Below are 13,062 nucleotides of genomic sequence, written 5' to 3'. Positions count from 1 at the left end.
GCAGCAATGGTCAAGTCAGTGCTTGCCCTACCAGACAAATGAGGATCATCACTTGGCCAAGCTGACACCAAAGAATCTAACCATCATATCTACCTTCTAGGACAGCATCAGATTTCCATCTGTTGAATTGAGGGCCTACGGCTGTTACCTAAAATGGGCACTCATAGCAGTATAGGGCTCAACCTGCATTATTTCAGGTTTTCTTCCCAGATGAATCTGAATTCCAGGCTAGTGATGGCCTATCCCTGAATGCTCTGACCTTATGGGACATCTACATCTACCTTACAATAGCCCCACCAGCTTTAGACTAAGCTGATCTGTATCAGCCTTATCCCCTAGTGGACCTTTGCTCATCTCTACTCATAACTAAGATGTTACAGCATTTCATTCTGCTTACCTGCTAGCCTTCAGGGGCCTTGGTATCTCTCTGCAAAAGAACTGTCAAATCCAGAAGTCAAATTTCCCAAGATTCGAAAACTTGCACATGTTCTCCCAATTTCTCTGTGTACATTTTATGCCCTCATTGAAACCAGTAAACCCAGAATCCTGTATAATCTTTTATTGGCAACTGAATTATTTTATAAAACTTACTTTTATTCATATTATATTTTTGATATATATAGTAGAATAGTCATACCCTAAATGAACTGTAATCCAAAACAGTGCTAACCTTTAATGTATCCAGAGTGCAAATATTTAAAATGTAAATAGCCTCACTAAACTATAGTCTGTAAGTTTTGAAGTAGACAGAAGCAAAAGCCTACAACTACTGAACTGCAACCCAGATGCCTAGAAGTTTCAATAATAGTGCCTTATTAAGTAGGTCTGTGTTCTAGTTTGCTACTTGCCAGAATGCAATTTACCAGAGATGGTTCATGACTTTTAAAAAGGGGAATTTAATAAGTTGCAAGTTTACAGTTCTGGGGCCATGAAAATGTTCCAAGTAAAGCAAGTCTATAGAAAAGTACAAGTTGATTAGTACAAGTTGATTAGAGGCTACCTCCACTCAAGAAAGGCCAACGAAGTTCAGGGTTTCTCTCTCAAATGGAAAAGCACATGGCCAACATGGCAATTTCTGCTAGCTTTCTCTCCAGGTTTCTTGGTCCATGAAGCTCACCAGGGGCATTTTCTTTATTCATTTCCAAAGATCTCTGGCTGCATGGGCTCCCATGATTCTCATCATTCTCTCATGGCTTTTGTCATTCTGAAGCTTTCTTCAAAATGCTTCCTCTTTTAAAGGATCCCAGTAAACTAATCAAGCCCAACTGGAATGGGTGGAGTCACATCTGCAGCTAATCAAATATTAATACCCACAATTGGACATGTTACATCTCCATGGAGATAATCTAATCAAAAGATTCCAACCTACATTATCGAATAGGAATTAAAAGAATCTCACTCCCACAAGATTGGATCAGGATTAACTCATGGCTTCTCTGTAGCATGTAATCCTTTCAAACCAGCAGTCTGTAAATGTAAGCTTCTTGAAGAATGTAACACTTCTTTAAAATTTCTAACTGACTCTGCCATAAAGCTCAGCAAACTCATCTTTTCTATCCATTAACCTCTGAAGCAGCAGATATTTGTAACCCAGACATCTGCATGTTTGTTTAATGACTCTTACATCATTATTCATGACTAGCTCTTACTTTAGGTTTACAACCCTGAAGACTGGTACCCTGCATGTAACTCACTATAATTACTAAAGTTACATGTGCCAGCCCAGAATTAAATACCTTGCTCATTCCCTAAGCATACCTGCCCTTGTTTGAATACTATAAACTATCCAAGATTTTGCAGTTCAGGAACACAGACCTGAGGTTTTTAACCTCTTGTTTTCCTTGTGCTAACACTACAATTAAAGCTCTTTCTCTCTCTGAAATCCCAGTGTCTCAGAATCAGTCATTGAGAGCATCAAGCAGGAAAGCCAAAATTGTATGCTATCATCATCCTTATTCTGAGATGGTCTTACTGGGATGAAGGTTTTGTGAGAGTTTTAATGGAAGAAACTCTTGTATGACAATGGAAAGGGGATAAATCAGGGCTTAGATTTACATATAGAAGAAGCCAATTACAGACTGCATTGTGGTCCCTTGGTTTGGAAGCATTTATTTCCCCTAACTGGCATTGCTCCCTGAGCATTCCTGGGCTTTTGTTTCCTTGCAATAAACATTAAGTCACTTAATCACTATTTTCTGAAGTCCTTGCACTTGAATAATCAGTTACTCTGAAATCTGCAAAACATTCAAAGTAGCTATCAGAGAACAATACTAATTAATATCTGGAGGCAGAATTCCCAATGGAAAGTGCCACAAGAGCTCCCAGAAGTGGTTACGTAACAGCAGCCATTTATTTCATCAGCCATTTTCCTACCTGATATTCAGGCTTCTAAGCTTGTATTTCCTGAAGGCATCACAGACCCACTGCAATATGACATTCATTATTTGGGCTATGTTCTCTTCATTGGTGTGCTGGTTTGAAGCTTTTATGTACCCCAGAAAAGTCATGTCCTTTAATCCATATTCAATATTGCTGGGTGGGAGCCTTTTGATTATCTATCCATGGAGATGTGACCTACCCAATTGTGAGTGGTAACTTTTGATTGGATGGTTTCCATGGAGATGTGTCTCCACCCATTCAAGGTGGGATTCCTTACTGCAGCCCTTTAAGAAGGAACAATGTTGGAAAAAGCACAGAGCCAACAGAGGCCACGGAGCCAGAGAACTTTGGAGATGAAGGCAAATGCCCCTATAGAAGGTTGTTGAAGAAGCAGGGAGAGAAAGCTAGCAGACATTGCCATGTGCCCTCCCAGCTGACAGAGGTGTCCAGAAGCCAAAGACCCCAGCATGTGCCAGCCAAGTATCTTCCCAACTGACAGAGAAGTTCCAGATAGCATCAGCTTTTCTTAGGTGAAGGTAACCTCTTCTTGATGCCTTAATTTGGATAGCCTTAAAACTATAAACTTGCAATTTAATAAATTCAATTTTTAAAAAGCCATTCTGTTTCTGGTTTATTGTGTTCCAGAAGCTTATCAAACTAAAACAAGTCGATATTAAATCAATAACTTAAGTGGATTTTTCACTAAGAATAAATCTGTTACCAACAGGAAACACTAAGTTTTGGAAAAATCAATATGAACTGGGAATAAGCACAATTATGAGGCTGCCATTTTTGGGGAACCACTGCCCAGCAATGAAGTGAAGTTCACGTCCAGGTCAATTCTTTTAAGGTATGTTCATTTGTAATCCCTTCAGCAGTTTGTGAGAATTTCAAATTCCACAGGACCTGCAAATCTGAAAGTAGGGCATTGCTGATGCTGATTCTAAGACAAGGTTGCTGGTTTCTAGATGGAGGCTGCAGAGAGATAAGTTGGGGCTGGAGGCCTAACCTATAAGAGATGTCTTTAGCTGGGAGACTGGCACCAGGGCCAACAAGGAGAAAAGTCCACTGAAGAATGTTGACCCCACTTGCTCTTGCTTCTTTCCTTCAACATTGTTCCAGATGCTTCATTATTTACTTGGGCCTCAGCCAAAATGAGAGATGGAATCAGGACTGTGGGTACAGGTATGGGTGCTCCCCTCTACTGTGAGAGTAGAAGAGGTCAGGGTAAATGGCAGAAGAACATACGGCTGGCCTGAGCAAGGAGAGACAACATAGCTATGGTGGCCATCCCTAGGAAGACTATCACCTCTGCCTGGTGTGCACAAAAGAGGACCTGATATTTGTGGCTACTTTATTTAGAGGCTTGGATTCATGAACAGCACAGACTTTAGTGATATAAAAACAGAACTTATTAGGAAAGTAATAAAAAAATTGTTAGAAATGAGACATAGTTACATCATCAGGTGGAACAGCACCAACACTTGAAGAGGAGCACTGGGGAATTCCAGAGACAGCATTTTCAGTGTCCAACTGGAAAAGTCCTGAGCAAAGCATCCTCCTCTCCTCTTGGATAAGATCCTCTCTCTCTCCTTCCTGGGATTCCAAAGTCTAACGACTTGCATGCAATTTATATGATATCTTTACACAATAGGGGCCGGATTCTAACCAGCTTATGTGACCAGGTCCAGGTGGTCCTCTGGGAACTGCATAGGGTCTGAGAGGAGTTTCCTGGGACCTAGATAATTTTCTCAAAATATGTCTCTGGGAAGATAGCCAGTCCTCCTAACTAGAGTGCACATTTCATAGCTTCACTCACCTGTAAAATAACATCTAGCATGTGTTCATGACAATGATTAGTAATAATTAAGTGTAAAATACTTAAGACCTCCTCCTAGTTAACACTTAAGAAGTCTTAGCTATGATTATCTCAACTATTACTATCTGTTCCATAGATTATCATTTGTATCTGTTCAGAAATTTATTTTAATTTTTTACTCTTTTCCCTTCAAGTTTTAGTCAAAAACAGTATAATTCTGGTATCACCTGGTTCAAGCAAAGACCAAGGCACAACCATCTCTAAGCCATCCAAGTCTAATGAAAGCAGCCATCTGTATTAAACATTCCAGAGAAGATCAGATAACAGACCCTGGTTATACGTTCCATTATCTATCAATTCCAGCTCACAATGTGAGACACCCAAGCTTTATGACAACCAGTACTGACATCCTGAGAAAATCAAAGGTAATTATTTTCTCCCTGTGGAGGATCCCCCACATTTAACCAGATTCAAGGGAAAAAAATCCTAATTATCATTACAAAGGTGAGTTCTTACAGTAACACCTATGGAATTCCTTGGAGGAACTACACCTAACTTATTTACCTCCTTCCTCCATCCTAGTTTTCATCTTTCTCCCCAACACCTTGCTCTTTTCTTTCCTTCTACAATATTGGGTATGTTATGCATCAGGTAGTACATCTCACTATAGGCTATCCTAGATAAAGAGATGAATAAGACTATCAAGTTTCTCACAGGCTATAGGTGGGAAAGCAGATATCAACAAATAATTGTAAATGCCTAAGTATAGCAGGGTTCTGAGGTATAGAGAGCCCAGAGAAGTGGCTCTGTTGATGAACAGTGCCAACTCTACATGAAATAATTTCAGGGATGCCCACCCATTTAAGAATCTGATATAGCATCAATCAAAATTAAAGATTAAAAAGTGTTTTTCTTTATTTTAAAAACATGTCTTTTAGAAGACTTCCAAAGGCTCTTTTTTATTAGCATTTGCATTGCTTTAAAAATGGAATTGACCTTGAAAAGTACTACTCATCAGCTCCCTCTCTTGAGGTACAATTGGTGCAGCCAGGACTTTAAGCCTGGAAGAGTGGGACAAGAATGAAGCATGCTGGGGAAAAGGATTATGCAAGTGGATCAGAAGTCCCAAACTTGCTGACAGTCACAGGCAGATGTAGAGGCAAAAGGGTGTCCTGTGGAGACTTGTTATAGAGGGAAAAAATACCAGAGACCAGCACCTTGCATCTCCTATTTCATTATTACATGTTTGGGAAAAAGGCCAAAAATTAAGCATTCCATTTAATCTCAGATTAATTCTTGAGGGCTCCATAATTACAACCTGGACTATGGAAAACACACAGTTGTCCTAATGATTCCAGTTACATAAGTATAAGCTTTCATACAGTCAAAATTTACCTGAATGTAAGAATTCAAGAATGACATTATTTATTTACTCATCTACATATTCTGAAATTTAAACTATGTGTTGGAAAGTCATATGTCCTCATCAAGCACATTAAAAAAGTGAGAGAAAGAGAAAGAGTGCTATGGCCAGGGATCATATAATAGCTAGTTGTAGAGGGTGAAGCAAGTTGGAGAGTTTCTGGCCTCTTTAAAAGCTTTCAAATTACATTTTTAAGATGTGCTGGCCAATCACAACATAATGGTATGCCAATGTGTGCTGAATTCAAAACAGTCCCTATAATTAGAGAATTCATGCAGCTTTCTTCTTGCTAAATTTGTTTAAGAATAGGAGAAGAATACTATTCTGGAAGCAATTACCATAAAATTTTATTTGTCCTTACTTTGAAGAAAATATCAATGTGGGTGACCATAAGTCAAAACTGCAAATATTTCATGTTTCTCAAAAAGAAGAATTTTCAAAGTCCATTTACAAATGATAATTGAAATGATGTGCATCTTCTGGGGTTACCATATCCTTTCAAATTGGAACAAACATGTTTAAACACATGCCACATCCAGAAGGAAGAACAAGCACCTCCACAAAATTTCCATAGACTCTTGGGGTTCAGGTTTGAGTAAGAAGTTGAAGATCAATGTCTCCTTGTTATGGCTTCTGCTGATTTCATTCACTACACAGTCAATTGTTGTTGAGAATTAATGTATGTGATCCCTGTACCATAGCACAACACCCTTTACCAGACACTGTTCTTTCACCCTCCAGTTAAGTACCAGACTATCCAAAGTTCGAGGATGCATGCCAGAAACATACCCAATGTTAACATGAATAATATGCATTCTTCTTTAAAGATATTTAGCCAAAATGTCCCTGGGAATTTCTCACCAGCCTCTGTGCTCCAAAGAATCCAATAAATTATTCTTTATCCCTCCCCTCTGGTCTAGTTATGCCTCTCACCTTAAATCCATGTTAATGTCATATGCAAAGCTTTTCATCACACTTGGCTTTTGTAAATCTTCAAACCTTCAGCTCTGGGATTCACCTTTCATATACAAAATTGCTAACAATGTATTTTCCTCAAAAAACACAGCTCTTCACGAATTAAATCTCTGGTGCTGCTAAAAGATTTGCTTCTTTTTTTTTTTTACACTAACACTGATGTTTAAAGAAAGCATCTTGATAAATTTATAAGAAAAATAAAGGTCATATTTCATCAAAATCAGCTCTTTTTTATTGTTTCCTCTATACCTTCAAGTTCAATTTTAGGAAATATCAACATGAGTAGAAAGAATGAAACATTGACTGATTTCTTTCTCTTGGGGATCTTCCCAGAGCTGTTGTATATCAGCATCTTCATCATCTTCATTATTGTGGTCTACATCATCACTTTCACTGGAAATGCCATCCTCATTTTACTGATCTGGGTGGACTCCCATCTCCACACTCCCATGTACATACTGCTCAGCCATCTCTCTCTCATTGACTTGGCCTTAATTTCTACCACAGTCCCAAAGATGGTCATCAACTTTTTCTCTGGGAATAGAAACATCTCAAAAGTTGGTTGTGGAACTCAGATTTTCTTCTTCTTTGCTCTTGGAGGTGGTGAGTGTATCCTTTTGACTCTCATGTCCTTTGATCGTTATGTGGCTATCTGCAACCCCCTGAGATATCCAGTCATCATGAACCCAAGAGTCTGCCTGCAGATGGCCCTGGTGTCCTGGGGTGGAGGCGCCTTAAATTCCCTCATCAACACCATCTACACCATGCATTTCCCCTTCTGTGGCTCTAGGGAAATCCACCACTTCTTCTGTGAGATGCCTGCCATCCTTAAACTCTCTTGTGAGGACACTTCCTTGTATGAGATGGTAGTATCTGTCATCTGCATTGTGTTCATTCTTATACCCTTAGGACTTATCATGACCTCCTACATGCTCATCTTTCTCACTGTTCTCCGCATGAATTCACCAGAAGGCAGGAAGAAAGCCCTGGCCACGTGTTCTTCTCATCTGGCTGTAGTGAGCTTCTACTATGTTCCAGCCATGATCATTTACATGACTCCCCATTCTTTTCACAGTTTGGAACAGGACCAAATACTGTCCATAATCAATACCATCTTTATCCCCCGATTAACCCCCTCATTTACAGTCTGAGAAATAAGGAGGTTCTTGCCGCTCTGAGAAAAGCAATCAGTAGAAGATTCAACTTCACATAGAAACCAGTAGGCTCCTATAGCTACAGAAACTCTGGAACCCCCAAATAGAAGAAAAACCAAATCCCCACACTTATAGCATCTAAGAGGTAAATAATTTTCCCTAAGATGTTACATTGACCTTGACTCATAACTTAGCAAAACTGATCTGAGGATCTGAATACCTAAGCAGGAACATGACATGAACACCTGACAGTTGTGTGAAAATAAGGAAGTTTATTTACCATCTTTGTGACAATTAGGGAATTGAACTTGGCGTTGAAGGTCATTTCCAGACCTAAAATTTTTCATGATTATAAGATTCTATGACACCACTAGGAAATGTCCAAGTTTCAATCTCTGGTTCATACTTCAAAAATGAACATAAGAATACCTGTTTAGTTATAAATATCGAGACTTTACTTCAGCCATTAAGTCAGTCAGGTTTTGGAAGGTGGTCCTGCCCCACTTTTGGTAAATGTGCTATACTCAACAAGATTGTCTGTGGCCAATTCATTAACAAAAGATTCTTAAAAGGAAAACAAAACAGCTTCAGATTTTGAACTAACCCCTCCTGAGAACCAGTAATAAAAATGTCCTCTTCATGTTGAAACATTCCCTGGGAGATCATTTGCCAGTCTCTTATTTGTATAGAACAGAAAATTAATGAAAAAACTTGTACCAAAGGTTAAAATATATTGGGTAGATGGAAATACTAGCAGTCCATGAGAGGGAGGGGTAAGGAGTATGGTGTGTATGAGTTTTTTCTTTTCTCTTTTTATTTCTTTTTCTGGAATGATGCAAATGTTCTAAGAAATGATCATGATGATGAATATACAACTATGTGATTAAAAAAAAAGAAATACGAGTGGTCAATGAGAAGGCATGGTAAAGGGTACGGCATATATTAGTTTTTTTCATTTTTATTTCTTTTGCTACAGTGATGTAAATGTTCAAAAGAATGATCATGGTGATGAATGCACAACTATGTGATAATATTGTGAGCCATTGATTGTACACCATGTATAGAATGTATGTCAAGAATGTTTGTATGTCTATTTGTTGTTTACAATAAAAATAATTAAAGAAAAAAAAAGAATATATGTCAGGCTCCTCAAGTTATTATGGAGTTGGCAAAGAGTCAGCAATCATAAAGAATGGCAGGAAAAGTCAGATTGGCAGCCTGTCATTGCCCCATTTGCACTTTAATGGCCCTCTTGGCTGACTTTTTTGTAGAACTTCTATTAATGATCAACAGGCTATGTATAAGGTACTTACTGTTCATTTTTAACTTATTAAATTACTTAAAGCTATTTATTAAAAAAAAAAGAAAGAACTTGTTCCACTTTGAAGAACAGCACCTTATGAAAAAGTAGCAATGAAGAGAAAAGCAAGAAGTAAGCAGTCTTGATAATTACAGCTGTGAGTCATTGCTATCTCCAATAAGCACTTATTCAATATCAAAAGAATCATTTCTAATAGCTTTTTGGGGGGGGGGGGGGAATGGCCAGGTTCCAAGAATTGAACCTGGGTCTCCATCTCGGCAGATGAGAATTCCTGCCACTGAGCCACTATTACACTGCTCTCAAGTAAATTTTGAGCAGAGACAATCCATGAGTACAACTGATTGAGCTAGTCTGTTCAAATAAAATATAAATTTAGAAATATGTCAAGCCAATAGTTCCATATTACATAGACCAAAGAAAAGAGCTGCTCCATGTACTAAATACTTAATCTTTCTATGAAATAAATATACTACATTGAGTTCTCAGAGTTTGAGGAAAGATACTCTGATATGCTTTACTAGACTCTCCTCCAGAATGATGCCTTCTGGTCCTTACTCTCCATTCTTTCCTTCTTGTTTGGTCATTATTCTCAACAGAGCTAGTGGCAGGCAAGTATTTATGATTTACTTTACAACATAAGAAATGGATCTCATTTCTTAAAAGGTATAAGCTAATGAAAGAGTATGTCCTTGTACTGGTCTTTTAGTGCAGTTTGAGTTGTCAATTTAATGAAGAAGGAGGAAGTGGAGATTTGTTCTTCTCCTTAATAGGGTGATTTGCCCAATTTCTGTCACCTCACTATAAAATGTTAATTATCAACTATAGATGGAAGTAGCCTAGGGTAAATAGGCTTGGATAGAAGCCACCACCATTCCTAATTGGCATTCATAAAGAGTGGGTCAGAGGTCCTCAAAACCCAAACACAAACTATAGCCAAGAGACAGTGTAATGGTATAACAGAAACCACATAGATTAAGCATGATGGTATATTCTAATGCTGACTATGGCAATAATTAGCTGTCACAAGGGATACGATCACAGCTATTGTCACCATCAACAACTCTTACACTTTCACAGTGTTCTGCTCATTTCACAGAACTTACCTGGACTCTAGGAAGTATTTTTCTAAAATTAGGCAAGAGGTTTCTTATTTATAGCTTTTTTTTTAATTAAGCAATGTTTATTTGCCACTACCTGGCTATGTAAAATAGGGATTTAGTCCTTGATCTTTTACTCATTGTGCTGGTTTGAAGCTATTATATACTCCAGAAAAACCATGTTTTAATCCTGATCCAATCTTGTGGGGGCAGCCTGTTTATTTTAATCCTGATTCAAATACAGTAGTTTGTAAACCTTTTTTTAAGATTCTCTCTACAGAGAAGTGATGTGACCAGTTGTCGTTATGACTTTTGATTAGATGGCAATGTGACTCCACTCATTCAAAGTGGGGTTTGATTAGTTTATTGTAAACCTTTAAAAGGGGAAACATTTTTAAGAAACCTCAGAGCCAACAGAGATGCTTGGAGATGCAGACATTTGGAGAACAGTTGCTTCAGAACTGACAGAGCCAATACAAGGCCCAGATGTTTGAAAGTGCAGGGCACAATAGACATTGCCATGTGCCTTCCCATGAGATGCTAAGCAAGCCAGAACCAAGAGTTGTGTCTGAGAGGAGTAAGTGAAGGTCCACAGACACCAAGGGAGGAACCCTCACAGGAAACAGAGACTGAAAGCAATGGAGACCAGGAACAAGGGACCAGCAGATGTCAGCCATGTGCCTTCCCAGCTGACAGAGGTGTCCTAGACTTTTAAAAAAATATTTGTGTTGACAAATCTTTACCCATATACATTCCGTACATGGTGTACAATCAACGGCTCATAATATCATCACATAGTTGTGTATTCATCACCATTGTCACTTTTTAGAACACTTGTGTCACTCCAGAAAATGAAAGAACTCATACATCACATACCCCTTACCCCTCCCTCTCATTGGCCACTGGTATTTTCATATATCCAATTTAATTTACCCTTTATCCCCCTATTATCTATTTTTATCCATATTTTTTACTCATCTCTCTATATCCTGGATTAAAAAACCATCAGCCACAAGGTTTTCATGATTACAAATTTGTTGCTTTCTGTTGAAACAGAGCTCGAAGGATATTAAGGAATGATGAGAAAGAGAGAAAGAAAGGAAGAAAAGAAAGACAGACACAAATGGGTTCAGGGGGTCTGAAGCTTAACTCTACATCAGACATCAGACATCAGACAACTTTATTCTCAACCAGATCCTGGTTATATACCACAGGATGTCAATAGATATGCAGGCATTTCCTGAGGGAGCAAAATTCCTATCTTACAGTGTTCTTCATACTTAACATAACCATTTGGGGTAAACATTCTCTTCCTCCCAGACTGCTCTACATAACAATCTCCGCGGCTTGCTGCCACCATCCTGAGGCCAGCTGCTTCCAACAAATTCTGCAGGTCTTGTTCTAACCCTTGGCTCCTACACAAAGTCACATTGTAATAGTTATATCTTTATATAATCATCTTCAAGAATCAAGGCTACTGGAACACAGCTCAGCAGTTTCAGGTTCTACCCTCCAGCCACCCACTATACCATAAACTTAAAAGGGATAGCTATATAATGCATAAAAATAACCTCCAGGATACCTTCTAAACTCTATTTGAAGTCTCTCAGCCACTGAAACTTTTTTCCTTTCTCTTTTCCCCTTGTGCCAGTTTGAAAGGATTTATGTACCCTAGCTAGAAAAGCCCTGTTTTAATCCTAATCCTATTTTATAAAGGCAGCCATTTCTTCTAATCCTTATTCAGTACTGTATGTTGGAAACTTTAATTTGATTATCTCCCTGGAAATGTGATTCGATCAAGAATGGTTGTTCAACTGGATTAGGTGGAAATGTGTCTCCACCCATTCTAGGTGGGTCTTGATTAGTTTACTGGAATTCTATAAAAGAGGAAACATTTTGAACAAAGGGGGAGATTCAGAGAGAGCAGAGAAGAATGAAAGAGCCACAAGAAAGCCACAACAGAGAACACCACAGAACAACAAAGCAGAGAGTCTGTCAGCCAGTGACTTTTGGAGATAAATAAGGAAAATGCCTCCCAGGGAGCTGAAGAGGAAGCAAGCAGATGACTCCATGTTCACCATGTGCCCTTTCAGCTGAAAAAGAAACACTGACCGTGTTCACCGTGTGCCTTTCTACTTGAAAGAAAAACTCTGAACTTCATCAGCCTTCTTGAATCAAGGTATCTTTTACTGCATGCCTTAGATTGGACGTTTCTATAGACTTGCTTTAATTGGGACATTTCCAAAGCCTAAAAACTGTTAACTTGCAACTTATTAAATTCCCCTTTATAAAAGCTATTCCATTTCTGGTATATTGCATTCTGGCAGCTAACAAACTAGAACATATTTTGGTACCAGAAGTGGGGTGCTGCTGTGGTTTGCAAATACAAACATTTTGGAACAGCTTTTTAAATGGATAAGGGGAAGATTCTACAAGAGTTGTGAGAAGATTGATAGCGAAAGCCTAGAATGTTTTGAAGAGACTGTTGGTAGAAATGTGGACTCTAAAAATACCTCTGACCAGACGCGAGTCAGAAATGAGGTGTGTGTTACTGCAAAATGGAAGGAAACTGCACCTTGTTTTAAAATGGCAGATAATAAGGCAAAGTTGACTAGTGACTTTGGCTGGGAGGCAAATTTTAAAAACCATGAACTTGAATACTTAGCAAAAGAAATTTCCAGATTAAATATAGAAGGTGCCACCTTGTTTCTCCTCGCAGCTTGTAGTGAAATGTGAGACAAAAGAAATAAACTGAGAATCTAACTCTTGTGTACAAAGAAACCAGAAATTAATATTCTGGAAAATTCTGGGCTTCCAGGAAAGGAGGCCCCAGAGAATAGTGCCCCACATGAGGACCTAAGCAAATGTGGAACCAGTCAGCCATTTCAGAGAAA

The 13,062-nt window shown here is 38.6% G+C and overlaps 1 protein-coding gene and 1 long non-coding RNA gene across 3 annotated transcripts in view; one reads left to right on the top strand and one right to left on the bottom strand.

Annotated features, from left to right (window-relative positions):
* Window positions 1-13,062, bottom strand: part of LOC143664409 (uncharacterized) — a 66,618-nt gene that overhangs the window by 46,949 nt on the left and 6,607 nt on the right. The gene's annotated exons all lie outside the window — the stretch shown is intronic.
* Window positions 6,875-7,848, top strand: LOC143664407 (olfactory receptor 2M2-like). Its single transcript, XM_077138019.1, has one exon. The coding sequence runs from the start codon at window positions 6,875-6,877 to the stop codon at window positions 7,745-7,747; it is 873 nt and encodes a 290-aa protein (XP_076994134.1). The 3' UTR covers window positions 7,748-7,848.

This window comes from Tamandua tetradactyla, chromosome 20 (assembly GCF_023851605.1).
Source record: "Tamandua tetradactyla isolate mTamTet1 chromosome 20, mTamTet1.pri, whole genome shotgun sequence".
Classification (NCBI taxonomy): Eukaryota; Metazoa; Chordata; class Mammalia; order Pilosa; family Myrmecophagidae; genus Tamandua; species Tamandua tetradactyla.
This window is presented reverse-complemented; position numbering and strand designations above follow the sequence as displayed.

Coding starts and splice junctions, on each gene's coding strand:
- LOC143664407 (XM_077138019.1), top strand. CDS start 6,875: ATGAGTAGAAAGAATGAAACATTGACTGATTTCTTTCTCTTGGGGATC.